General features: G+C 35.4%; 4 protein-coding genes and 1 pseudogene across 11 annotated transcripts in view; 1 reads left to right on the top strand and 4 right to left on the bottom strand.

Annotated features, from left to right (window-relative positions):
* Nucleotides 1-10,256, bottom strand: part of LOC101898157 (formin-binding protein 1-like) — a 222,696-nt gene extending 212,440 nt beyond the window's left edge. For 4 of the 8 annotated variants that reach the window (XM_059123086.1, XM_059123088.1, XM_059123089.1 and 1 more), the window contains exons 1-2: nucleotides 10,052-10,247; nucleotides 8,368-8,780 (exon numbers count right to left, since the gene is read on the bottom strand). In XM_059123086.1, coding sequence (XP_058979069.1) covers nucleotides 8,368-8,391 — 24 coding nt within the window. In that variant the 5' untranslated portion in view covers nucleotides 8,392-8,780; nucleotides 10,052-10,247. Of the gene's footprint in view, nucleotides 1-8,367; nucleotides 8,781-9,939 lie in introns of all 8 variants that reach the window. The other 4 variants (XM_059123082.1, XM_059123083.1, XM_059123084.1 and 1 more) reach the window with 4 other exon arrangements.
* A 1,139-nt stretch (nucleotides 10,257-11,395) lies between these two features.
* On the bottom strand, nucleotides 11,396-12,744 carry LOC101900126 (tRNA N(3)-methylcytidine methyltransferase Mettl2). Its single transcript, XM_005175688.4, has 2 exons — nucleotides 12,587-12,744; nucleotides 11,396-12,366 (listed from the first exon to the last, which is right to left on the bottom strand). Exons 1-2 carry the CDS (start codon nucleotides 12,712-12,714, stop codon nucleotides 11,559-11,561), a joined length of 936 nt encoding a protein of 311 aa, XP_005175745.3. The 5' UTR covers nucleotides 12,715-12,744; the 3' UTR covers nucleotides 11,396-11,558.
* A 1,151-nt stretch (nucleotides 12,745-13,895) lies between these two features.
* On the top strand, nucleotides 13,896-17,919 carry LOC101900297 (alanine--tRNA ligase, mitochondrial). Its single transcript, XM_059123079.1, is given in 13 exon segments — nucleotides 13,896-14,151; nucleotides 14,221-14,394; nucleotides 14,456-14,601; nucleotides 14,656-14,859; nucleotides 14,943-15,087; nucleotides 15,152-15,291; nucleotides 15,352-16,328; nucleotides 16,388-16,544; nucleotides 16,612-16,841; nucleotides 16,844-16,896; nucleotides 16,957-17,177; nucleotides 17,232-17,444; nucleotides 17,500-17,919. Coding segments are annotated over 13 exon segments (3,024 nt in total). The 5' UTR covers nucleotides 13,896-13,983; the 3' UTR covers nucleotides 17,696-17,919.
* On the bottom strand, nucleotides 17,773-22,157 carry LOC131802681 (cohesin subunit SA-1-like). The gene is given in 11 exon segments (XM_059123078.1): nucleotides 17,773-18,062; nucleotides 18,123-18,446; nucleotides 18,449-18,665; nucleotides 18,732-18,862; nucleotides 18,928-19,087; nucleotides 19,158-20,352; nucleotides 20,409-20,711; nucleotides 20,775-20,905; nucleotides 20,970-21,269; nucleotides 21,336-21,822; nucleotides 21,879-22,157. Coding segments are annotated over 11 exon segments (3,378 nt in total). The 5' UTR covers nucleotides 21,947-22,157; the 3' UTR covers nucleotides 17,773-18,000.
* Nucleotides 22,158-23,232: 1,075 nt separating this feature from the next.
* On the bottom strand, nucleotides 23,233-26,511 carry LOC101887434 (flap endonuclease GEN-like; annotated as a pseudogene).
* Nucleotides 26,512-27,374: the final 863 nt, after the last annotated feature.

Here is a 27,374-nt window from a genome sequence, read left to right as displayed (position 1 = left end):
AGAGAAAGGATAATCCGATTTTGTTCCAACTTTGCAAATCGTAATATTTGCGTCAGTGCAAAAATGGACAATATCGGTCCACTCCTTCTGGTACCTCCCCCAGAAAGGGTCAAAATTTGGAATAATTATAACTTTTATAAAATGTGCTGTAAGAGTCCGATTGTCTTCAAATTACACACATCACAATATTTATATTAACTCAAGGTGTGGTGTTAAGATGGAATATATCGGTTCACTCCTTCAGGTACCTCCCCCACAAAAAGTCGAAATTTTCAAAAAATACATTTTTTGAACAGAAAAAGAAAGGATAATCCGATTTTGTTCCAACTTTGCAAATCGTAGTATTTTCATCAGTGCTAGGTCAGCTGCGAAAATGGACAATATTGGTCCACTTCATCAAGTACCTCCCCCACAAAGCGTCAAAATTTGGAATAATTATAACTCTTATAAAATGCGATGTTAGAGTCCGATTATCTTCAAATTTCACACATCCCAATATTTTTATTAATCCAAGGTTTGGTGTTAAAATGGAATATATCGGTCCACTCCTTCTGGTACCTCTCCCACAAAAGGTCGAAATTTTCAAAAAATACATTTTTTGAACAGAAAAAGAAAGGATAATCCGATTTTGTTCCAACTTTGCAAATCGTAGTATTTTTATCAGTGCTAGGTCAGGTGCGAAAATGGACAATATTGGTCCACTTCATCAAGTACCTCCCCCACAAAGCGTCAAAATTTGGAATAATTATAACTCTTATAAAATGGGATGTTAGAGTCCGATTATCTTCAAATTTCACACATCCCAATATTTTTATTAATCCAAGGTTTGGTGTTAAAATGGAATATATCGGTCCACCCCTTCTGGTACCTCCCCCACAAAGAGTCAAACTTTTGAATATTCATGAAGCTCATAAAACACGAAATTAACATCCGATTCCATTCAGACTTGATATATCTAAATGTTTCCAATAACTCAAGATCTGTTATAAAGATGGTAAAGATTGGACCATTCCTTCTGGTACCTTACCCACAAAGGGTCAACATTTTGAATAACCAAAACGGTCATAAAACCCAAAATAAGCATTCGGTTTTCTTCAAATTACACAGATCACATTATTTTTGTTGATCCAGGGTCTGGTGTGAAGATGGGATATATCGGTCCACTACTTCAAGCGCCTCCCCCACAAAGGGTCAAAACATTGAGTATCCATGAAGCTCGTAAAACACAAAAATTACGTCCGATTCCATTCTGGTTTGATACATCTCAATATTTCCATGAACGCAAGATCTGTTATAAAGATGGTAGAGATCGCACCATTTCTTCTAGTAACTCCCCCACATAGGGTTCAAGAATTTGAAAAACAAAACGCTCAAAGAAAGCGAAATAAGCATCCAATTCTCTTCAAATTTCACACATCCAAATATTTTTGCTAACACAAGATCTGTTGTGAAGATGATATACATCTGCCAACCCCTTCTGGGGTTGGGGTACCAAAATACATATCCCATCCTCATCTTCCAATTGTTATTATTGCACTTTCTTTCCCAAAAATATCTCTATTTAGTTTTCTTATTTTTTCTCCCACTCACTCGTATTTATAATCACCGTTCCATTTGTTGTTTACATGCATTCGTTTATGTGGTTTGATGATTGGGCGTGGTTGTCATTCCAATAAAGGATTTTCTAAAACCTGCTTTGAGATTCTCGAAACTTCAGTGTAAAGTTAAGGACTCATTAATACGAGTGAGAATCCAAATCCAGACAAATAATTGTAAAACAGGTCACAGGTCTAAAACCGCGAATAAGTTAAAATGAAGCTTAGAGAATGTTAAGTGGAATCTGTGTAAAGAAAAGTCCTGTGTGAATTATTCAATAAAGTATTGTTGGAATCATAAAAATCTCACAGAGAAATTAACCAGCTTCTAGATTTAAGCGGTTAGAATGAACCCTAATTTCGTAACAATATCAAGTTATTACTGCTTTTAAATATAAGAAATTGGATGGGAAACGCTGGCTACATCCCTCCAGCCCGGGACAGACTTTATAATTTCTAAACGAACTAAGTGCGGATAGGGTAAAATTTATCTTCGAAAAAATAAAATCCGTACATTCTTAAACTGACTTGATAATTCCAAAGCGAATAGAGTTGATGAATTCCATACAATCCCGAAAATATAGAGGGGGAGGGGAGCCGGTGTTTCCTTTAATATTCAACGTTTTGGAGGAATTGAAGGAACAACAGGTTGCACAGAGTTGAAGAATTCTCTTCCTCTTTTGCTTCACCTTTTTCCCACCAAACACGCAACTTCAATGCATTGGAACTTCCAACCATACATTCTAATGCACTCTAGTTTTTCTGCCATAAATCTAAACACAATTAGCAAAACTCATATTTTTTGAATACAAACAATTCAATTTACCTTTATATCAAATCCATTTAATTTAAATTTTTATGGCCACAAAAAACAAGCTAAACACTTCATTCACTACCCATCGTAAAAAAGAGTAAAACACAAGTCGAAATAAAGAACAATTAATTTCGACAGATTAGAAAAAAATAGAATCCCAGTTTATGCACACAATTTAAAAATATCTAATCCAGAGATCTCTGCGTATGCAAATTGTCAGAACACTGTTTTTATTCATTTGAAATGATTTGAGATTGAATAAAACAGTAGAATGGCTTAAAAGCCAAGAAAAGAAATAAAAGTTATTTGTATGTCCGTGAACATTAACATTACAATTTAGTATGATTAACTGTTATAAACAATTATAAACTGACTGGCATACGAAAGAAGAAGCAGAAGTATCAAAACCAAAAAAAAAAATAATTTCGACAGGGCCGAACTTTGAATATCCTCCACCATTTGGAACAAATTTGTAAATTTTCAAAAAAAAATGAAATCCCTTAAAAATGCTGATAAAATTTTAAAAATACTAAATGTAGCCGTTATATTAGAGACTATACAACGACGTGGGCCTGCATAGGCAACTTTTGTCATAAGCCATTACAATATTCAAATGCGAAACTTGAAACAATTCCGGCGAATAGTGTCGCTAAAATCACCAAAATACCGAATATCGGGAGGTGCCGTTATATGGGAGCTATACGAAGACGTGGACCTGCACAGACAATTTTCTGTCATTGCCTGTAGTATCCATTACGAACTTCAAATACCAAATTGGAAAACAAATCAAGTGAAAAATGCCGCAAAAATCATCAAAATACCGAATATCGGGAGGTATCGTTATATGAGGGCTATACAAAGACGTGGACCTGTTTTCTGTCTTAGACTGTAGTATCCATTACTAACTTCAAATATAAAATTTGAAACATTTTCGGTAAATAATGTCCCCTAAATCACCAAAATACCAAATATCGGGAGGTACGGTTATATGGGGGCTATACGAAGACGTGGACATGCACAGACCATTTTCTGTCCTAGGCTGTAGTATCCATTATGAACTTCAAATACCAAATTGGAAAAAAATCCGGTGAATAATGTCGCTAAAATCGTCAAAATACCAAATATCGGGAGGTACCATTATACGGGGGCTATACGAAGACGTGGACCTGCACAGACAATTTTCTGTCATAGGCTGCAGTATCCATTACAAACTTCAAATACCAAATTTGAAACAATTGCGTTGAATAATGTCGCTAAAATCACCAAAAAGGCGAATATAGGAAGGTACCGTTATATGGGGGCTATACGAAGACGTGAACCTGCACAGACAATTTTCTGTCTTAGGCTGTAGTATCCATAACGAACTTCAAATACCAAATTTGAAACAATTCCGGCGAATAAAGTCGCTAAAATTATCAAAAAACGAAATATAGGAAGGTACCATTATATGGGGGCTATACCAAAACGTGGACCTGCACAGTCAATTTTCTGTCATAGGCTGTAGTGTGCATTCCGAACTTCAAATACCAAATTTGAAACAATTCCGGTGGATAATGTTGCTAAAATCACCAAAATACCGAATATAGGGATATACCATTATATGGGGGCTATACCAAAACGTGGACCTGCGCAGACATTTTTCACCTTAGGCTGCAGTATCCATTACGAACGAACGAACGAAATTTGAAACAATTCGGGTGAATAATGTCGCTAAATTTATCAAAAAACCGAATATCAGGAGGTGCCATTGTATGGGGGTAATACGAAAACGTAGATTTGCACAGACAATTTTCTGTCATAGGCTGCAGTATCCATTAAGAACTTCAAATATCAAATTTGAAAAAAAAAATCGAAAAATAATGTCACTAAAATTGTAAAAATACCGAATATAGGGAGGTACCGTTATATGGAGGCTATACGAAGACGTGGACCTGCACAAACAATTTTCTGTCATAGGCTGTATTATCCATGATGAACTTAAAATATCAAATTTGAAACATTTCCGGTGAATAATGTCGCTAAAATCATGAAAAATCCGAAGGGAGGTACCATCATATAGGGGCTATACCAAAACGTGGGCCTAAATAGCCCATTTTCAATACCAAAAATCCTGCAGACATGATATACATGTGAGTAAAATTTTATCAACCTACTTCATTTCGTTCGGAAGCTAGACTTATTTCCACAGACGGCGGGCGGACAGACGGACGGACATCGCTAAATCGACATAGAATTTTATGCTGATCAAGAATATATATACTTCGTGGGGTCTAAATTTCTATATTTCGAGGTGTTGCAAACGGAATGACAAACTTAATATACCCTCCATACTATGATGGAGGGTATAAAAAACCTGATCAATGTAACAAATTTATTTGCAAAGGAAAAAATTTACAAATTTTCATTTGAGAACATCTTCAAGTTTTGTTGTCTGTGAAAGACATACACACACACTCGCACACACACACAAAATGCAAACGAGATAGACGCCAAGCCAAGAGTCTGTTGTGTCTCTTGACCAAAGAAAAAAGCTAGTGTTGTCGTTTGTTGGTTACTACTGGCTTGCTTGATTCTTCATGGCAACATGGAAAACGTGGTCAATACCCCGCCAAACAACAATCGCACCGTGGCGGTTGGGTATTTAACCAAACGACGACGAGTCACTCAGTCAGCCAGCTAAGGCACGACATAAATGTTGAGTTGTCGTTGTTGTTATTGTTCCGCGTTCTTCCCAAACACAAAACGAAAAATTTACTTTTTAACGTATATTTTTTAATGTTTATTTCTTAAGTTGTTTTTTCTTTATTTTTTTGTTTCTTCTGTTGTTCTCTTTGCCACAATTCTTGCTTCTCTGCCGCCAGTGCTAAATTCAATTTGTCGTTGAACTGGTTTTACGAGTTTTATGTAAATTTGTTTCCATACCGGCCAATATCTGCGCATACATATGTTGATTTACATATGGCCAAGCATATATACTCATATGTTATATTGTATATGATTTTTTTATTTTATTAGGACAGATTGCGTTGTTAGTTCTTTGTGTGCGCTGAATATCTTTTTGTGACTTATAAGCCAAGAATTTTTTTATTCAAAAAAAAAGTTGGTATTTTTCTGTTTGTTTATTGCCATTTTTGCCATTTAGCAGCACCAAGAAAGAAGTATGGCGTAATATTTATTTATTATTTTCAATACTCAACGCACAAAATAATAATTCGAAGAAGAAGCAGGAAAAAAAAAACACCCACATGTTTTAAACACCTAGCCATGTTGGCTTCCAAGTGTCAGAGTAACATCCCCTCCCCATCCCTCATGTTCGATGTTATCATTTTCCAATTGGTATTTTATTCGTTGATCTGAACCCTTAAATTTATGTCATACTGTGTTCTATTTCCGAATCAAACTAACCATTTTGGACAGTTATTTATACGTATTGTTACCCTCAGACCGTATTGAGTGAGAGTAGTTCATGGTTATTTGTGTAAAACCCTACATTTTGGGGGTTGTTTTTGCATTTCCTAGATGTAAAGTTAACAACATGGTCGTTGCGTGGTGTATGGTAAAATTTTATTAGTTCATTCACCTGCAAGGAGAGTAATGCGCCAGAAAAGATATGTGTAGTAGAATGACTTAGTTGAAACTTTCAGATTCAAATATTGAAATTATTTTAAAATAAATTTAGTAAAATATTTTCTTTGAAAATGTTGACTTGTGTGAGAGGTATCAGAAGGAATGGACCGATGCCCATCTTCGAACTCTAAGTTAGATAATAACATTACGATGTACCAAGTTTGGATCAAATCCGATACTCCCTTCGAGATTTATCGTGCGCACCAGCAAGCCAGACGGACGGACGGACGGACGGAAATCGATAGACCGACTCCAAATATCCTGAAACGGATTTGATTCATAGAGACCTGGTGTCTAAAAACGTTGTTTCGATGAGGCACTAAATATCTTGGAGAAAACCAACGTATAGACTTTCCCCTTGGCCCTTGTATAGACTTTCATTTGCCAGAGAAGGTGGTATCTATTGACAGCTCCAAATACCAAAAATCGAACGATTCTATTGAATTTTGGGCAAAAAATCTTTCAAATCCCGAATATTGGGATGCAACCTTTTATGGAGTCTATACGAAAACTTGCACTGGAATACGAACGAACTCCAAATAGTAAATTAAACAATTCCGGTGAAAATGTACCAAAAGTCATCAAAATGCCAAATATCGTGGGGTTACCGTAATATGGAGGCTATACGCGTGGGCCTGTAAAGGTAATTATCTGCCACAGAAGGTGGGATCCTCTGCAAACGCCAAATACCAGCTTTGGGAAAATTCCCTTTAATAGTGTGCCAAAAATCATCCAAATTCGGAATATCGATGGGGTACCCTTATGTAGGAGCTATAGGAAAATTTGGTCTTAGATAGACAAGTATTTGCAACAGAATGTGGAACCCATTACGGTATCCAAATACTTAGCGAAAATTCCCTCGCAAAATGTTTTTAAAATCATCTATATACGGAATATGGGGAGGTAAAATGGGATCTATTCCACTTGGGCCTACATGGAAAGTTCTTTGCAAAAAAAAAACTTTTCCGTACACCGGGAACACAATCTCCAGATTTACAGCGAATTTCGTTAAGTGGTCTTCTATTGAAAGAAGGGTTGAAAAAAGCGTGTTCTAATTTTAGATTTTTTCTAAAAAAGACATTTTAAAATGAAACATGGGAGAACATTCATAGGATGACCTATAAAGTGCAAGAAGACCTTTCTTATTGGCCATTTAAGTGGTTTGCTATGAAAGATGACCCTGAAAATGTATTCTTTTTTCAAAAGTACTCCATATAAACCTTCAGATTATAATTTCTTCGGTAATAGAGACTTCGAAAATTTACCCGTAATCTGAATTAATTACTTCTATAATATTTTGTCGTCCGGTGAGATGAAGCAAAACACGACGCTAACAGTGTAGAGATGTTATTGGGATCTGGGAGCTGTCATTAGTTTCACAATACTGCTCGGTATGCATGCGTATACGGTGGGATACAAGGTTGTTGAAGGCCGTTAAAAAACTGGAAAACCTAAATGTTTCCTAGCGCTTGTGGCGTTTTGCAAATTGAGATATTCTCTATAATGAAGAACTGTTTTAAACAATGAAAGAGCAGATCGCATGGGCTTACAATGTGTATTTAATGTTCCAAGATAAAATCTGACATCGTCTCGAAACATCATGCACTATCCGCCTGTGTTAGGTAATGCATCATTGCTATTTTAGCTCATGTTCTCCTAATGGAATCAACAGAGCAGGATCACTGAACACAATAAAAGAGACAGTCTTAGCACCCGAGTAATACTTGGGTTTTCGTTTACATGTCTTACGTCTTTACCAGATATCCTAGCCAATTAATTCATTATTTGATTCAATACTGCTTTCCAATACCTTTGCTACACAACAATACCTCAAATGTCCTATATTAGTGATCCTTTCCTTCTGCCTTTAATTATTTTTCTTATTCTTCTCTAGTGAGCTTGAACTACTGCACATAATTCTACTTTCATTCACCATGTGCACATATACTCATTTCCAACTTCTCTTCTGAAAACCTACGGTTCCAATTAGATTGGTAAATCGAAGAAAACTGGAATTATACGTCATTATACGACCCCACGATTGTCCAATATATAGTGTAAGCCATTGGAGTTTAATTCTGATAAGGACAGGATTGTGTAACATCAATGTTTTTTTAAGTTAGTTTTTTTTTTGCTCCATACCCTATCCATTAATTTTTTAACTGATATAAATTTGTTGCACCAAATTGGATTTTGGTAAGTTAATTGAATAATGCTGTTTCTTAGCTCAATAGATTGCCTTCAATATTGACATGTTTCTTCCCAATGCATATCTACACAATAAAATTGAAACTATCAATCATCAAAACACAAATCAATTTCCAAACTTACCCATAATTCAATACCCCAACTCATGTTGGAATTTTCTGCCGTCTCCTCCGCCAGTTTTACAAATTGTTAATGTAATCCACCAAAGAAGAAATGTATTCGGGAGAGCTGCTGTCGTAATCCCCAAAATTTGGTAGGCTACAGCAGACACTTTTTTTCAATGTTTTGTTTTGATTTAGTTTGGTTTTTTGTTGCAAGCTGACGTTTGTATTTTTTCTCTCTCTCCCTCTCTTTCTATATTATTTGAGGAAGCACAAACAAGTTGGCAACACTGTTATGTATTTGTCAGAATAGCAGCAGCCGCAGCAACAACAAATATTACTGAGCGGCTATTTTATGCACTTAAAAATGAATGACTCGATTATGATCGTTTGTTTGCGGTATTGTCGAGAGCAGGGTGTCAGTCAGCCAGTCAGCTAGACGTTCATAAGGCAAAGAAGAAGGAATACAATGAAAAAACGAAATTCAATTAAATCAACAATTTGTTTGAAGAAAAGTTTAATGTAGTAGCACACAAATACATAAGAACACAAAAACACACACACTCGGGGTCGTCGATTAAACGCGCACTCATACACAGAGACGGAAGATAAAAAACGTAAGAAATGATTAATAATAAAAACCGAATACTCAAATGCAAACAACAAAAACACAAAAGAGATAGGGCATAAAGAATAATTTTAAAGGGGCAGACAGGTAAAATGTATGACTTGTGTGTGGCATTAATGATGGCTTCTAGGTAGGAACATGAAATGGAATGGGACAGGTAAAAGAACGATCTCTCGAATGCAATGAGAAATCAAAGAGACTTCAATATAACTCTTTTCTTTTGTACCACAAAAGTGTTCTCTTTCAGCAGAACTTTATAATGGATTTTTAATGAAAAGAATTTAGCTCTAATATTAGTAAAATGCTACTTGAGAATTTGCAATTAAAATTTTCAAAGTCCGAAGTTCTGTTGCCCCAAACTTTTTGAATCTCCTAAACGTTAGTGCATCACTCTCAATATTCTTCTTCCGTCTCTGTTGACGACAAAAGTAATCAAAAGACGCGACGTTAAAATCCGAAGCTATTTTTTTATGACATCGGGCACCAGAATTGCACAATTCCACTACACTCTCTCTTCCTCTATATTTTTCATCAATAAATCACACAATGCATTTGTTTTTCTCCTTTGCATTTTCCGTGCCCTTTCTTATTATTCATCTATCATCAAATGCTCAAATGCAAAACAACCAAGATTGTTTACTCTTTCTTCGTCTGCTTAGCAGCTTCTTTTCGTTGAAAAATGGGTGTTGTATGTATAGCTCTATTTGTTTAATTAACACTATTCATTGTTGTCGTGTTGTTATTGTAGCTTTCACGTTTTGTTTTGGTTTAATAAACAACGTTTCACTTTTTTGTTATTTACACTCCAACATTTTTTTGCACTAATCAATAGCGATTTCCAGCAAAAAAAGTTTTTGCAATATGTGTAGACACAAAACTTCAAGCAGCAGACTATATTGCAAGGGGCCTCCCGAGCAAAGAAGACAAGAAAAAAAACTACTTGCAGACGACACCGTTTTCCAGTACCATTATTTTTTGTGGTGGATTTTATGTATTGGCCATATTCAATTCCTCATTTTTCACAGGCCCATTCGGCGCACATTGATGTTTCTACTTAATAAACAATTGCTTTGCTTACTTTAATCAATTTCGCACATAACACTGCAGATTCACAAATAAATATTTATGCTGTGGAAATTTTTTTTAACAACAATCACACACAAGTGGGAAAATTGATGATTAATCGGTTATCGGGTTTCGTTTTTCGGGCTGTGCAGCCGTCGGAGGATCTCGTTCTTGCACACTTCGCGACGTTCGACGTTCACGTACAAATAAAAAATTGGATAAAAGTAGGCATACATAGATCGACAAATGCCTATCGTTACTATTCGATTACCGATATCGGCACAAAATCGAATCATTATTTTTTTACAATCGAATAGACTTAAACTCGATTTAACCCGCCGTTTACATACAAGTTTTTTTATGAAAATAAAATTTCATGAAACTAAGCTTAAAACTATTAATGATGAGATAAGGCCACATTATCATTCATTGAAATTAGCTTGAAAACATGAACTCAGATTAAAGGAGAAGAAGGAAAAAGAGCTATATTATTCAACACAGGGAAAACAGGAGTTTTTCATAATTAACGTGTGAATTATATAGATTCAGGTATGTGATGGAAACCTATTCGATTTGTGAAATCGGAATTCGGTACCTATAAGCGATTCATTGAAATGGACAGACATTTCTTTACAATGATTGATGAATGAAATGTCACACTGGCAAGCATAATATATGTCAAAAATATGAAAAAGTTTTTGGAGAAATAAATCGATTTCAGAATGTTTTCTTATACAATGTCTTTCAGAGGTGATTATGATATGTGATTGTCAACAGTTTTAACTAATCTAAATAAATTTTCTTTCATAATTTGGAGTTCAAATGGTAGAAGAATACAGGTAGTCGCATCGACACAGCTGCTGGGACAATTAACTACCAAACCGTTTTTGGAATTGAAAATGTTGAATGAAAAATTATGACAATTTGTAAAAATTTTTAAAAAATTCAACCTCTGATTTGCGTCGTATAAAAAAAACATTTTTAAATCCACTTATTTTTCATAAAACATCTTAAAAATTTTGACATATCAATGTTCCCAAGCGTTGATGCATCTACCTATATTCTTATACCATGATAATAGCATATGCTCTGTTCCAAAACCTGTAAGAATCCACTAGTTTTACAATTTTTTCGATTTCATAAAGGTTATATTATATCGGTTATCGTAGTAATTTTTTTTACATTCTTGCAGTTCTGGAACAGACCAATAACTTTTGGAGCAGAGTACTTGTTATTGCGCCATTGGGGCCAAATGCTTGCTTTCGATATCGAAAAATTTCGATCGAAAATATTTTCTGTATGCTTATTTTAGATAGAAATTTCGATAGATCGAAAATTTTTTGAAAACTGTTCTACCTTTGTTTATGTCCACTTCAAACAAAGCGATTTATGTTTTATTTATTTATATTAACTATATTAACACTTGTTTTAATTTCCACGGAATGTTATATTTCTGCATACGTCCTTTATTTAATTGGCTTACACAAGTATAAAAAATTAATTCTAGTAGTATTCCATTATCAAACATTCGGTTTTCGGTATTTAGTTTGTATCCACACTCTATACATCTTTAACATACGTCCTCGATTGACTTGCAGCCTTCGATCTATAACATTTTGTTCTTCCTTAAATCCAACGCCGGTAAATAAATTCCTTACTTCTTCTTGAGTGAAGAAGTACACCATGGTACCATCTCCGCGAACATAGAAATTATCCTCTAAACATTTTCCACTCTTGAAACGTAGTTGTGCCAAATCATAACGGCCATAGTCACGGAAAAGCACTAAACCACCTGGCTTAAGATATTTATAGCAATTCTCCGCCACATGTTTCATTTTGCCAGGCTCAATGGCAGACAGAACAAATATCAAAACTATTATGTCTTGTGACTCTGGTTCAAACGGCACTTCCCAATTTTCCAATGTCGCATCCATGACAAATATTTCACAACGTTTTTCATCAAACTCTGGATGATTTCTAAAAATGTCTATTGCCTTTGCGGAAAAATCGCAACCGTATACCTTCAGATTTGGTTCTGTACTATACTTTAGTATGGGTAATATAGTGTTGCCTACGCCACAGCCAAGTTCAAAAATACTTCTACTTTCTTGTATATCTTTGTTGGGAGCCAATTCAGCAAACTCTGTAAATAACCAATGACGATCCTTGAAAAATCTATTCTGATGAACACCATAGAAGCAATCCCAAAATTTGTCTGCATCGCCTTTGAACTTGGCTTTGTCTTCGTCAGACATTTTCACGGTGGAGTTCTTTTGTACGGCTTGCAATGCATGTTGTTCTTGCTCTTCGTCCCATTCCACATTATCCCTAAAGAGAAACATAAATAGAATTCATTTCTATAGTTAGATGTTGTTATGTCAATACCAGGCATAGAACTCATTAAACATCGACTTATTTGTTAATATTCTTCCTCCTCCAGCTGGTTTCTTGCGATACCGAGTGAGCTCCAAGTCAGAGGGGAGTATAGATAATGGCCTCTTTGCTACGCTGTATAACAAAAAGTTGCCTAAATTTCTTAAATATTTACCATGCGTTATGGGAAAAAACATCATCCTGATTGGTCAAAAATCTATTTCCAAACGCTGGACGATTTTCATCTTCCAATTTGTCCGAGGAACTTGTGACTCCTACTTCCTTGGGATTTTCGTCGCACATGTTTATTGTTGTTTGTTTAGATATATCATCGATGGCAATGTCGATAGCATCGATACTTTCATTTAAGATGGATATCGGTTGATAGTTTTTTCAATCGATATTATCGGACGCAGTGCCTTTATTAAACAACACAAATGCTTTGTTCCAGACCTTGTATGAAAGAGTTTTTTTCAAAATTGGTTTGACATTTTATTGTCCCAGCAGCTGTTTCGATGAGACTACCTATATTCTTCTACCACGAACAAAAGCTTCACCTTCCGCTTTAGATTCTTGTAGTTTCTGGAAAAATGCACATATAAGTCATATTTAACATATCTGTTCTCTTCTACAATCTCCTGCATGTTTTTTACTATTTTTGCACTTTTATCAATACTAAAAATGTAATCATAGTTAAAAAATTTACGTTCTTCTAATTCTAGGCTTAATTCTAGTTTAGAAAAAACTCTCCGATTTTTTTGAGATTTTTTTTTTTTTGACATGTCCACTATTTTAGCCTGTTTCCGGAAAAAGACTTTTTTCTTAAGAGATGGAGAGGAATTCCCATATATTTGATTCCAAATTTCCGGGTCCAAGACTCAATACGGACTATATATCACAGAGCCATAAATGAGTTATATTCCGATTTTGAGCCGATAGTGAAAACCCCATTGACAAAACCCCACATAATTTTACCCATGGTACAACAAGAAAGTAGAACAGCTTCGTAAAACTATAGCAATACTGAGGCTATGCCCGCTTCCTGTCAGAATTATTCAAATTATATGCTACAAGTTGTTTTCATTTATTTCACATTTTTCCTCATTTTTAAATGACTTAAATAAAGCGAAAGATGAACTAAGTGCCTGGATTTTATTTCAAAAATATGATCTAATTCCATTGCTAATCTGGTTAATATCTTCAAAACGCGCCCCATAATCTATGTATCCTCCAATCATTTATTTTGAAAATATTTTGCTTTTATTTTTCAAAACAATAAATACATACACAAAATTCGCAGAAGTCTGGCACACTCAGAGAAAAATTTAATCAGCTGGTAGCTCTACCTTACCCAAGGTACCTTGACCTTACCTTTTTATTGTTCTTGTTCTTGCCCATCGATGACACCCTGTGCAATTGAAGAATGGGTGCGCTTTTCATTTTTTTGGTAACATATGTTAGAACGCTTTTATTTAGGCACTCCCCTTTTACACCGGCTTATTTTTGGAAGAAAATTATATCAGTCCGCAGGAATATTATATATTAATCGTTAGGAGGATTTTGTAAAAAAGGATGCACTCTTCTGTCAAAAAATTGCAAAGGGTATTATCCTCGCGAGAAATACGAAAAACATTTGTTGATTTTTTCATTAATAATCATGGTCATAAATTTGTGCGATCCAGTCCTGTTGTGCCTTTCTGCGATCCAACTGTATCATTTGTGAATGCCGGAATGAATCAGGTGCGACGAAAGGATGAACCAAAATTATTGTGGTTTTATGTTTTATTTTCCTTATTACATGTCTATTAGTTCAAATCAGTGTTTCTGGGCAAGACACAGCCACCACACAAAAGGGTTACAAATTCCCAGAAATGTGTACGAGTTGGTGGTAAACATAATGATCTGTCAGTTGTTGGGGAGGATGGATATCATCACACCTTTTTCGAGATGTTGGGGAATTGGTCTTTTGGTGACTACTTCAAGGTTGGTTAATTCTTTGATTATAACAAAAAAAGTTATTTGAGTTCTTTTCTTCGATTTTAAGCGTGAAGCTTGTGCAATGGCTTTGGAATTGCTACAAGGTCCCTATAAAATAGATCCATCAAGGCTATATGTTACATATTTTGCCGGCGATAAAGTTTTAGGCTTGCCGGCAGATTTAGAATGTGTTGATATATGGCGAAGTCTGGGGTGTGTAAAAAAACAATATTCGGTTGTGGAGAAATTTATCTAATTCCTTTACAGTTTTCCTAATTCTCGAATACTACCTTTCGGTAGCAAGGACAACTTTTGGGAAATGGGTCTCACAGGTCCTTGTGGACCTTGTACCGAAATTCACATAGATCATAGACCTGATTTAGCTAGTCCGGAAGAAAGGGCTAAATTAGTAAATGCTGGCCGTTCTGATTTGACCGAGCTATGGAATTTGGTATTTATACAATATAATAGGTATAACACACCAACAAATATCTGCTTATATTATATAGATAAGGTAGAGCGAGGAAATTTATTTTATCTTATATTTTTTATAGAAATGAAGATGGTTCTATTACGCAATTACCCTCTCATCATGTCGACACTGGAATGGGATTTGAAAGACTTACAGCAATTTTACAGAATAAATCGTCAAATTACGATACCGATTTATTCATGCCAATATTTAATACAATTCAAAAGGCAAGTAAATCAATGTCATTAAATTAATTTACAGAAAAAAAATTATGCTACCCCTCAATAACAGATATCGAAAGCACCTCAGTACTCGGGTTCATTTCCCACTAGCAGCAACAGTGCAACTTTAGATACAGGCTATAGAATTCTAGCAGATCATGCTAGAATGATAGCAGTATGTTTGGCGGATGGAATGCTGCCGGACCAGAAGTGAGTATTGAAAACATTTATTGTTAAGAACTTATTAAATAATTTTTTTTTAATATGTAGCCAAAAATTAAGACGTGTTCTGCGCAAAGCCATAACCGTTTCGGAAAATATTTTTGTTCATGAAAATCTTTTGCACCATTTAATACCAATTGTGGCAGAAACTTTGGGTTCCGCCTATCCCGAAATACAGAGTAAACAAAACGATATATTGGAGTTAATAAAACACGAGCAAGAAGTTTTCAAAAGCTTAAGAGAGAATTCTACAAAGGCTTTCAGTGAAGTTCTAAGTGAATATCCGGATTTAGAAGATGTTGATTTGATGAAATGCCCTGGTTTTGTACCTGCATATCGTGAATTCAAATCGGTAAAACATACATTTAAGAATAATTCAATTCCCGGCGATTTTCTGTACAAACTCTCGGATACATATGGTCTAACCGAAGAAAATTTCATAAAACTAGCCCAATTGGAAGACATGACATATGATACGATTGGCTATAAAGAGGCAGTGGCAAATGCCAAACAAAGATCTAAGAATTCAATGATGTTGAACGATCATTCGAGTATCAACTACAAAAGTATAGAAAATTCGTTGACAGAATTGACAAAATCCTTGCCAGCTACAGATAATAATCACAAATATTCGTATACTTACAACCACGAGGATAACAAATACATTATACCTGAATTAAAATCGAAAGTGTTGGGAATTTTGTACAATGATGTCAGTGTTAATGAAGTCGTATGTAATGGAGGAATCTCTGACACCAATGACATTGTTTCCATTATAACAGATTCAAGTAACTTTTACTACGAATCGGGTGGTCAGCAATCTGATCGGGGTCATATTGTTGTAAAGTCGATAAATAATAACAATTTAGAACTTAACGTTGTAAATGTAGTTTGTATAAATGATTGTGTCGTTCACATGTGTGAACTGCCTAAAGAACGTTCTCAATTTACATTGGCGACCGGTGATAGTGTGCTACTTCAAATTGATGAAAATCATCGGAAGCGAAATATTTGCCATCACACAGGTAACTATGGAGGGGGTTATCTCAAAACATTTTAAAAACTAAAACTGATTCTATTTTAGCTACACATTTATTAAATGGTGCCATTAGAACTCTATTCAACAAAGTAACATATCAGGTATCAAGTTCGGTAACCAGTGACTGCTGTAAGCTAGAAGTCGGTATAATAGGAAAACGCATAACCAAGGATGATGTGGCGAAAATTGAGGAGCTAATAAGGTAGGGTAAAGAAGTTGTAGTGTCAGAATTCTTAGTTTCATGAAAAGTATTTTGTATATATATTTAGTCGTATCATTTCTTCGGCCTCCCCAGTGAATATTGAACTTTGCAATGCTTCAGATATTTTACAACAAAATGATGTTACAATGATTCCTGGCGAGGTATATCCCGAGACTGGTCTACGTTTGGTGACTATTAATTGTGATAATTTCGATTTAAAATCAAAAGAGCTGTGCTGTGGAACACATGTTACAAACACCAAGGAATTGGGTAAATTTTCCGTGACAAACCTCAAGCAAACAATCGTGCCAGATATGCCTTTACAGCGGTCGCAGGGGAGGCGGCAGATAAGGTATTTATGGATATTAATTTAAAAAATCTAGATTTTTTATATATTTCATTATTTTTGCAGGTCCACAAAGTGAGTGAATTGCTGAAACATCGTATTGATATGTTGGAGAAAGAGTTCAAGACTGATAAAATGTCCAATGCCACAGAAGTTGAGTTGCAAAAGATCCGACATAATTTACTCCACACAGATATTCAATTACCTTACGTGTTTAAAATGGATATTCTGGAACGCATAAACGACATTCTGAAACGTCTTAAGGAATCTGCACGAACTAATATTAAGTATGAATAGAATAGAAAGCACATCCACAAGATTTAAGTTTTTTTTAATTTCAGAGACTTTTTGGATGTTGAAATGCGAAATCTGCTTCAAGAGAAACCTGCTGCTAAACATCCTTATTTAGTACATTACATTTCAAGTTCAGTTTTAATGGAAGAGGTACCACTGCAAAAAGCCACCAAACATTGTACAGACCGTCCAATTTTGGTCATAGCCAAGGCCGATGGCATAGTCAAGGCCAGATGTTGTGTACCTAAGGTAACGAATTTATGGAATATTCCTTATGATTTTTCTTATGTTTTAATAATTTACAGGAATTCCAACGGAAGACTTTAATGCCCAAAAATGGTTGAAGGAATTTGCTTCGATTTTTAAAGCTCAGGTATCCGCACCAAAAGGTCAAAATCCCCATGACGTTTGCAATATGAAAGGCAAGAAAACCTCAACACAATTTGAAGAACAATTAGAAATGGCCATGTTAAAAGCCAACAAATATGCCGAACAATATTGGCCAAAATAGTTTGTGAAATGTTATTTAGTCTATAGGAGTTTTAATTTGTGAAAACATTTTTTTATGTTTTGTTAAATAATTTGAAGTTTCATTAATATATTTTCTCATGATACAATGTAAAATAGAACTTTATTTATTCATTTTTAATAAACTTAATAACAATAACTTATCAGGTTTATGGAAACTAAAGTTAATGGAGTCGAGAAAAATGAATGTTTTTTTATTACATAATTGGTGAACTACACGCTTAGCTTAAAATTGCAACACTACGTGTCCTACTACGACTTTTGAATATACCAAAGGCATGGGGATATTTATCCTCGGAAATCTGGATCGTTGTGCTCATCTTCGTAATCGTCCTCATCCTCTTCATCGTCTAAAAAAATCAAATGAATTTGATAATTTCTCATAAAGTATACACTATTTTCTAACTCACCATGATCACCACGCCGCTTGCGGGCGTAAGCTCGCTTTGAACTGACTGGAGCTTGATCAGTTTCTCCATGCACCAGAGAATTACGATACAAAAACAATGGCTGATATTCCTCTTGTTTACTTGAAGGCAGGGCTGGTGAAATTCGACGATCCAGGAAATTCAAAATCACTTTCTTATCCTGTTTTAACAACTTGTGATTAAACTCATTTAGAACTTCTAAGAAAAGCAAGCGTTTAGGGGCTGCCACTGGATCCTCGGGTACTTCACCGACTGCAAATAAAATTCCAGCACGATGTAGAGCAATAATTGGTTCACGATTTTTATGGCATCAAAACCAAATGTCAGCGCAAATCGTTTGGCCAACTCCTTAAGTTCACTAAATTCATGAGAATTCTTTGAGACCAATTCATTTTCGGACTGGCTTTGTAAATCCTTAAAGACCGCAATAAGACTCAAAAGCAGTGTTAATGCAAAATTAATTTTGTTGATTTCTCTAGCTTTCCCAAGGGTGGCCTTTATGATGTCTCCATATTCATTATACCACTGCAAAGATAAAGAAACCAGAATCATTTTTATGAACAAATTGCAGCATTATGTGATATAACCTACCTTGACATAGTTTTTAAACATTCCGGCAGCACTCTTTGTTGGTATTATATTGTAAACCACCAATTTGCAGTAGGACGCTAAGTAGTTACGTTTCTTATGCAATTCCATTATACGAGTCTCGTCCTGAAGATCTGTGGAAATAGAATCTGCATTGAGTTACAAACTATAATTATAGTAACTATCGTAAATGTAGTACCTTCTTGTCTTATCGTGAAGACATAGTGCTGTACGAAATTGTTCAATACCAATTGTTCATCCAACGTGGATTTGTACTCCAATGTGCGGACATTAGGATTTTCATTACGGGCTAATTGATCCGAAAATATTATTAACAGATCACAAATTGATTGGTAGGCCTATAATTAAAAACAATAGAATATAAGAAATTGCTAAATGATTTTTATATTTGAGCCATCATCTACTTACCGCTTCTTGCACATCATCTGTAGGTCCATCTCGTGTCAATTCGAAACAGGCAAACATATATTTATCAAGGTTTGTTCGTAGCTCCTTAACCGCCGATTCAACCTGTGATGTCTCACAATTATTTTCAACGTAATACAGTCCCCAACTTATAGAAAAATAACAGGCCTCTATACAATACACCAATGCCTCATTAGGAATGTTGCGACCGGGATTTTCTTTTGCTTGGCACTCATCCACGTCTTGAAATAGGGAATCAAAAAGATTCCAAGGATTCATGTTATGAGAAGAGTACAGGATGGAGACAACCTTCAGAGAACTTATAATATTGTAGATGTCATCTTCATTGGGTAATTCTTCGCCTGCAATTAAATTACGCCAATCTTCGATAGCATCTTTATATTTATTAACAGCATTGTCGATGATATTCGAACGGGCAACATCACACCGTGTATACGTGGCACTGCCTTCTGTACACAAATATTCCAATGTTTTGGCACAGGTTTCCAACACATCGCGATCTGTATGCACCGACATTATGTGGCTCATTTTATCCAACAAAGATTGCAAATAAGCCTCTTGGCGATTTGTAGTGTAAATATCCAATTCAAAATACTGTGGTATTGACAATAGATTTGCCAGTTTTTCACTGTCAGCTTGGTATTTTTCCAGCAATGGCGGCAATGTTACAATGAAGTGCTCCGTTAGTCTTATTTTTTCATCTTGTATGGCTTTTAGTTCTTTGGAGTTGAGATATATTTTGCGATTGCTAGCTCTGCCAACTGGCGCCTCGCCAGTTGCTGCTTGCTTAACACTGCTAACCATAATTTCAATTAACGTCGATTCTTGTTTGTTATCCAGAACTTCTTCATTATATCCTGGTTCCTCTAGCAACAAATCCGTCATACATTCCCAATCTTTTACCATGGGATTATTATCCATAAATGAATCTACTAAGTAAGCACCATGTTCATGTAATTCAGATTCAATCATAAATTGCACCAAGTCTCGTATCAAAGGGGTGTTGGGAAGCCTTAGTTTGCCCCTTTTGGATTTGGTCTCTTCCATGTCAGCAGTTAAATGAAACAACCGTACATTAAGAAATTCTGCAGCTGCCTGGGCCACTCCTCTATGCGAGGAATACACCAATTCATAAACGATTTCACAATCTTTGTCAGCCAAGATGTCAGGATGAATCCTACAAAATTAAGAATATGATAAAAAGAGAACGCAATACATTTATAAAATAATTACTTTAGAATACTTATGACCAATTTTACAGCATGTACGGCAACTTCGAACTCTTTGTCCAGAGTCATTGCAACAATGCGATCTTTAAATTTTGATGTGAACAATTCCAATTTACTCTTAAGTTCCTCTTTGTCATAAAGAGGCAAAAGTGCTTGTAGGCAGCGTAGACGTACTTCTCCGACTTTATCATGTAACGTCCAACCAATATACTTTAGATAAGAATCATCCAAAAAGTTTTGGGGATAATTTTCCATCCAAACTCCAATTTCGGCCATACAAATGGCTCTAATGTCGGGCAACGTATCGCTAAAAAATTCAATTATATATATTATTTACCAAATTGTAATTTGTACATTTGTTAACTCCTACCGATAACGATGTACGAATACAGATTTAAACATGTATGTTAACATATTTTTAATTTCATCCATATTCTCTTCCAGCTCTGCTCTTTTAGCCATTAACGACTCTAAACGATCTGAGGCACGTCGATCACGAGACTACATTAACGAAAATAATATAATTTATTATCAATCGGAAATTAATCATATTTCTATACAATACCTTAAGGCGTTCAGCCTCATATTGTTTGGCTGCATTTTCGAAATTATTCGATACCAATAAGGCAACATCAACCAAAGCGGTCATAAGCTTCATGGCTGCCAAAGTAGCCGTATGTCTGAAAGCTCTTACTTGAGAATCTGACAAGCCAGTAAGCAAGGAAATTACATTGTCCATCAAGAACTGATCGTATATAATCGAATATTGACATTGTTTGACCAAAGTTTGAACAAAGTCACAAAAATTCATTTTGAATTTTTTCCACTGTTGACCAGGAATTATGAGGGGATATTCACCACTTTCCTTAAATAGTAATTAGGAACAAATTACTTTAAAACGGCAATTTCTTTAAACAACCAATCTCCTTACCTCATCAAATTCTTCTGTCATTTTTCTGATGACCGCTGTATGATCCATGGGATGTTCTGTATCTTCGGGTATTTTACCTTTGCAGCCGCTGGCGTTAATGAAAAATTGCAATAGGGCTATAAGAGCAGTATCCCTATTAACTTTATATTGTTCAATCCAATCATCGACGATATTCATAATGGGAGATTTGGAATGGCGAACAATAAAGTACAAACTATTCTCGTCGGTTGTTACATCCCTCTCCATATCGATACGTTCTTGCTCTTTGTCCATGTGTTCTTTGCGTTGGCGTTCCGGCTTTTCACGACGTTCACCTGGTGGTTTCTTTGGCTTTTCCTGTTTTTTCTTACGCACAACCGGAGCCCAGAAGTCATCCTCGTCTTCGTCGATAATTGGGGGTTTATCGCGGACACCACCCCGGGCACGCAATCTTGTCATTCTTTTTGTAGGACTATCGCCGTCCGAAATTGAATCATTTACGTTTTCCCTGAAAAATATATTCTAATATTTTTATCTTTCTAAAATGTATAAAATGCAACATACCCCTGCTCTTCGTACTCGGGCGGGATATCATCCATCCTAATACGCTTGCCACCGCGTCTGGCCATCATGATGACGCTATTTTTTCTTGTCGATCAATAATCAGTATTTTTTCAGATTGTTGTGAAGCTTTTATTCAGTTGGATGTAAAGTGGAACAAATATTTAAATTTTACATTCCTTCTGCCGATTTCTATTAAATTTGTTTTAAAATCTTTTCCTTCCTCCACATATGAAAATAAAAAATTGTGTATTTAGCTTCAGTAGTGGTGACAAACACTCGATGCCAAAATCGATAGTATCGATACTTTATGTTAAGGGGAACAATGATTGATAGTTCTTTCAATCGATATTATCGTACGAAATGCCTCTACTAAACAACAATAGATAATCTGTTCCAGACCCAGCAAAAAATAGGCAAGTTTTAAAAAAAGTTATATTCTTGCAGGGACTGAGGCATTACTACAGTTACTATACTATTGAGCTGTTCCAGAACCTGAAAAATTGATGATGAGAATACACAATAGAGAAAAAGAGAGAGAGAAACTTATACTATATGAAGCATAATATAAGAATGAGATTACTTTCCTGGATCAAAAGATATGAGTCTTTGAACCAAAATCATGGTAGAAGAATACAGGTAGTCGCATTGATACAGCTGCTGGAACAATGAAATTTCAAAACGATTTAAGAAATGCAAATGTAAAATGAAAAGTTATTGAAATTTGTAAAAATTTTTGAAAAATACATATCATCACATCCTCCGATTTGCATCGTATAGGTAAACATATAAAATCTACATATTTAAAACAAAGCATTTCAAAAATTTTGACATTTAATTTTCCTAAGCGTTGAAGCATTTACCTGCATTTTTCTACCATGGCCTTTGCCAGAGCTTGAGACTTTCTCCTCTAAGTTTTCTAAATTTGAAATTGTTTTAGGTAGTCTAACAGCGGATACGCGAAGTAATCTTTTTATACTTAAAATTTATAAAATTTTATTATAACTCCCGAACCGTTTTGAATAATGTAATTTGTAGGATAGGCATTTTCATTAGCTTTTGAATGGTACCTATATTGTCCATATCGGTTTAGTTATTCCGGGTCCGCCGCCCAGGAAAAAACTTTCCGGGAATCAGGGTACAAATACCTACGTCTGGAAAAAGAATTCGCTACGGAAAATTTCATGGAACAAAAATAGCTTGGTTTTTGGTCATTTCTAAATAAATACAGACACATGATTTGATATATGAAGAAGAGTATTATTTCAAGGTAAGGCTAGTGATCGAAGATATACTTCCAAGTAAATCATAATATTAGGATTTTGAAAACATTTTTATTGTAAAATTAAGCTAAATTATCTATAGATTATTTATGTAATTTAATTAGGAATACAAATTAAAAACGAAATATACAAACAATTTAATCGCTTAACAGAACAAATTCTCCCTCATCCAAACTGTCCTGATCGCCCACATCACATTTGGCCAAACTAGTTTCCATAAGCTTTTCAAATACATCTTCATTGTCTGTTTGAAAACTACTGTTGAAAAAGTAGCTAACGCCATTGGAATCCCCAATGTCATTCTCAATGATACTACTATTATTTGTATTAAAATTCAAGCTTATTCTTTGTTTTTGTTTGAAGCGATCCACTACATTCAGAGGTTTAGTAGGAAGGTCTAAGAGACTTTCAGTAGATATTTTCAAATCTTTAATTTTCTCAACTCTGTTGGATCCAATTTTAACTAGTATATCGAAGCTATCGTCCAACGACCTGCGTTTAGCTTCAGCATTTGTGGAGTTTTGGAAAGATGTGGATAGGACACGTTTTTCACACAACACATCCAAATCATCAATGGATAATTTTGTTTGAACACGGCTTGAGTTTAATTGGAATGAAGAGTTGTCGAAATCATTTAGCAAAAGGCTAATATCTTGGGGCATAGTTTCGTATTGTAATTGACGTCCCTCATGGTGTGTTAAAGCAAATGGATCATGGCCTTTGGCCACAATACCATTCACAATATCGGAAAGGTTAAATGCATTTTGATCAATATCTTCATCACTTTCTAAATCAGAAGGAACATCTTTGGTGAGTGGAGTAGAGCTCTGATTGTTTTGCATTAATAATTTTTCTTTCTTCAGGGTGTTTGGTTCTTGTCGTTAGCTTGTTTGAAATACTTATCAATTGGTTGTAATCCTAGTTTGGTGGCAGATTTTGCTTTCGCTTGACGTTTGGGTTTTATTGTTTTTGCAACTTCATCAGTAGCCTTCATTAAGTCATCTAAATTATCCAAGGAATCTAAGTGTTTTGCCTTGTTTCTTGGCTTCTTTGCGGCTTTCTTGGGTTTTTCCTTCGACTTGAGGAAAGCATCTACCACTTCGGGAAATGCTGTTTCCATCAAACTCGTTGGTTCCACAGTTGTCCAAAGATCAGAAATTCCTTTTGGATTTTCCGACTCAACCTCTTGCAATTGTGATTCAGGCACCAGGCCATTGAATATTCCTTTTTCATCTTGCCATATAATTTCTAAGCTTGGAATACCTTTTACCACTCTCTTTTTAACAATTTCTTTGGGTGCAACGTAAACAACGGCCGTTGGCATCTCCTTTAATCGGGTGGCATTCATAACCTGCCATCTTGTTAAAATCGGAAAGAATTTTTGAAAACAATAAACTTCTTTCCATTGCAAAAGATGTCCGACTTGTTTTATAAATTTAACCATATTTGGTTGTCGCCAACGGAGGTCTAATTTTGGAATCTCTTTTGGTTGCCTTAGGAATTCTTCTATTATGGCTTCAGAGGGAAAAGAAGGATCGGACAAAGCCTTTTTTCGTAGGATCAATTCCGCCTTTATAGACAAACGTTCTTCTCTGAAAGAAACAACAAATATCATCCCATATTTCATCTCCAATAAAGAATTTGTCTCTTACTTCCAAAGACTTTCATTACATCCTCGGTTGGTACGACAAATACCGCAACCACTCTTTGAATGGCTTTGTGTTCGTCCCATGTGACCACAGTTTGCACATATACTCTTATCGTCTACCTTCATTTCCAGTGCTGAGTATTTTGAATCTTCGTAACGCCAACAACGTATCTTGTTTAATATCTCATCATTTTTGTATTTATTGAAAAGTTTAACCACGCTATCACGCCCAATGCCACCAATTCCATCGGGACAATAATCGCAGCCACATAATAGTGCCATGACGATTACTTTGTTTTGTCCAAAATCTACATGATATACATTATTCATAATACATTTTATACATTTAAATTGTACTTCAAATCTCACCCATTTTGCTGCAAATTTGACGCATATCGTATATGTCTACGGCCCCACCTTGTGCTGCTAAAGCGCCTTGAGATGATACCGAAAAGTTGCGATACACACGCACAGCACCGTAGGCAAAGCAATCGGAGTCTTGGCTTATAACACCATCTACCAACTATCAGGAAGATATGATTAAAAGGCCTAATTTCAATCTAAAACTCACCAACCCCCTTTTGATTTAAAAATGCACAGTACGCCTCGGCCTCGCCGGGTCCCTGGACACACTGTATGCCCATGGAGGTGAGAAGATTTTCGCACTGCTTTAAAACCATGTTAAAACGTGATCTTCCCTTTTCGCCACCTTTATTTGATGTTTGCGAATTGACCGGCTGTTGGCTTGGCGGCGGTTTGTCCTTTGGCCGTACACCTCGAAATTGTATTTCATTGCGTTTTTCCATTACTTGACTTTTCAATTTTGGTGCTGTGCCTTCTAGCACAAAAACTGGAGTCACTTCTTCCCATATTAAATAACAGGTACGAAAAAATAAGTTCCTGAAAAAAATAGAATTAAAACATATGGAACCATTAAAAAAACCCGTAACTTACTTTAGATGATGTCTGGGATGTACAAAATAATCTACTACATTGAGACTCTCACAAACCCATCCAGCCAAGTCTATGGCAACGATTTTTCCTCTCAACTCGCTTATGGGCTTGCGTTCGGCGTGAGGAGTAAGTACTGTCCACAAATCTTTGACACCCATTTGGGGGAGTTGTCCCTTTGAACTTCAGAGCGGGCGCCAATCTTACTAATTTGACATGAGTTTTTGACAGCTGTTGCTTTAGACATCCAGGGATTGATTGATCCTGGGCATCCAGGATTGATGGCAACGCTGTACAACATGTACAGTAGAACACGCATATAAGCCCCTTTTCAAAAATTGTCAATTTTTTCTTATATATATGTTTTTCTTATATGAATGTATTTTAGGCTTAACTCTAGTTTAGTAAAAACTCTTAAATTTTTTCGAAAATTTTTTCAGTGGTAGGTATTTTAACCATGATCCCGGGAAACTATTTTTTTCTTGGGGGACGGACCTGGGACCCCAGATTTTCGACCCGAAAGTCCGGGTTCAAGACCCCGACTAGACCCGGATCCACAATATGGGTATCGTTGGAAAGCTTATGAAAATACCTATCCAACAAGTGGTCATATGATTGTGGATGTAAAGTGGAACAAATATTTAAATTTTACATTCCTTCTGCCGATTTCTATTAAATTTGTTTTAAAATCTTTTCCTTCCTCCACATATGAAAATAAAAAATTGTGTATTTAGCTTCAGTAGTGGTGACAAACACTCGATGCCAAAATCGATAGTATCGATACTTTATGTTAAGGGTAACAATGATTGATAGTTCTTTCAATCGATATTATCGTACGAAATGCCTCTACTAAACAACAATAGATAATCTGTTCCAGACCCAGCAAAAAATAGGCAAGTTTTAAAAAAAGTTATATTCTTGCAGGGACTGAGGCATTACTACAGTTACTATACTATTGAGCTGTTCCAGAACCTGAAAAATTGATGATGAGAATACACAATAGAGAAAAAGAGAGAGAGAAACTTATACTATATGAAGCATCATATAAGAATGAGATTACTTTCCTGGATCAAAAGATATGAGTCTTTGAACCAAAATCATGGTAGAAGAATACAGGTAGTCGCATTGATACAGCTGCTGGAACAATGAAATTTCAAAACGATTTAAGAAATGCAAATGTAAAATGAAAAGTTATTGAAATTTGTAAAAATTTTTGAAAAATACATATCATCACATCCTCCGATTTGCATCGTATAGGTAAACATATAAAAATCTACATATTTAAAACAAAGCATTTCAAAAATTTTTGACATTTAATTTTCCTAAGCGTTGAAGCATTTACCTGCATTTTTCTACCATGGCCTTTGCCAGAGCTTGAGACTTTCTCCTCTAAGTTTTCTAAATTTGAAATTGTTTTAGGTAGTCTAACAGCGGATACGCGAAGTAATCTTTTTATACTTAAAATTTATAAAATTTTATTATAACTCCCGAACCGTTTTGAATAATGTAATTTGTAGGATAGGCATTTTCATTAGCTTTTGAATGGTACCTATATTGTCCATATCGGTTTAGTTATTCCGGGTCCGCCGCCCAGGAAAAAACTTTCCGGGAATCAGG

The sequence above is a fragment of the Musca domestica genome, unplaced genomic scaffold (assembly GCF_030504385.1).
Source record: "Musca domestica strain aabys unplaced genomic scaffold, Musca_domestica.polishedcontigs.V.1.1 220, whole genome shotgun sequence".
NCBI classification, from domain to species: domain Eukaryota; kingdom Metazoa; phylum Arthropoda; class Insecta; order Diptera; family Muscidae; genus Musca; species Musca domestica.
This window is presented reverse-complemented; position numbering and strand designations above follow the sequence as displayed.

What these genes read in the sequence shown, in the direction of transcription:
- LOC101900126 (XM_005175688.4), bottom strand. Translation starts at nt 12,714, where the DNA reads ATGTGCGACGAAAATCCCAAGGAAGTAGGAGTCACAAGTTCCTCGGAC. An exon ending in GTTTTTTCCCATAACGCATG is followed by an intron (nt 12,367 to 12,586) that starts GTAAATATTTAA and finishes GTTTCTCTTTAG; the next exon opens with GGATAATGTGGAATGGGACG.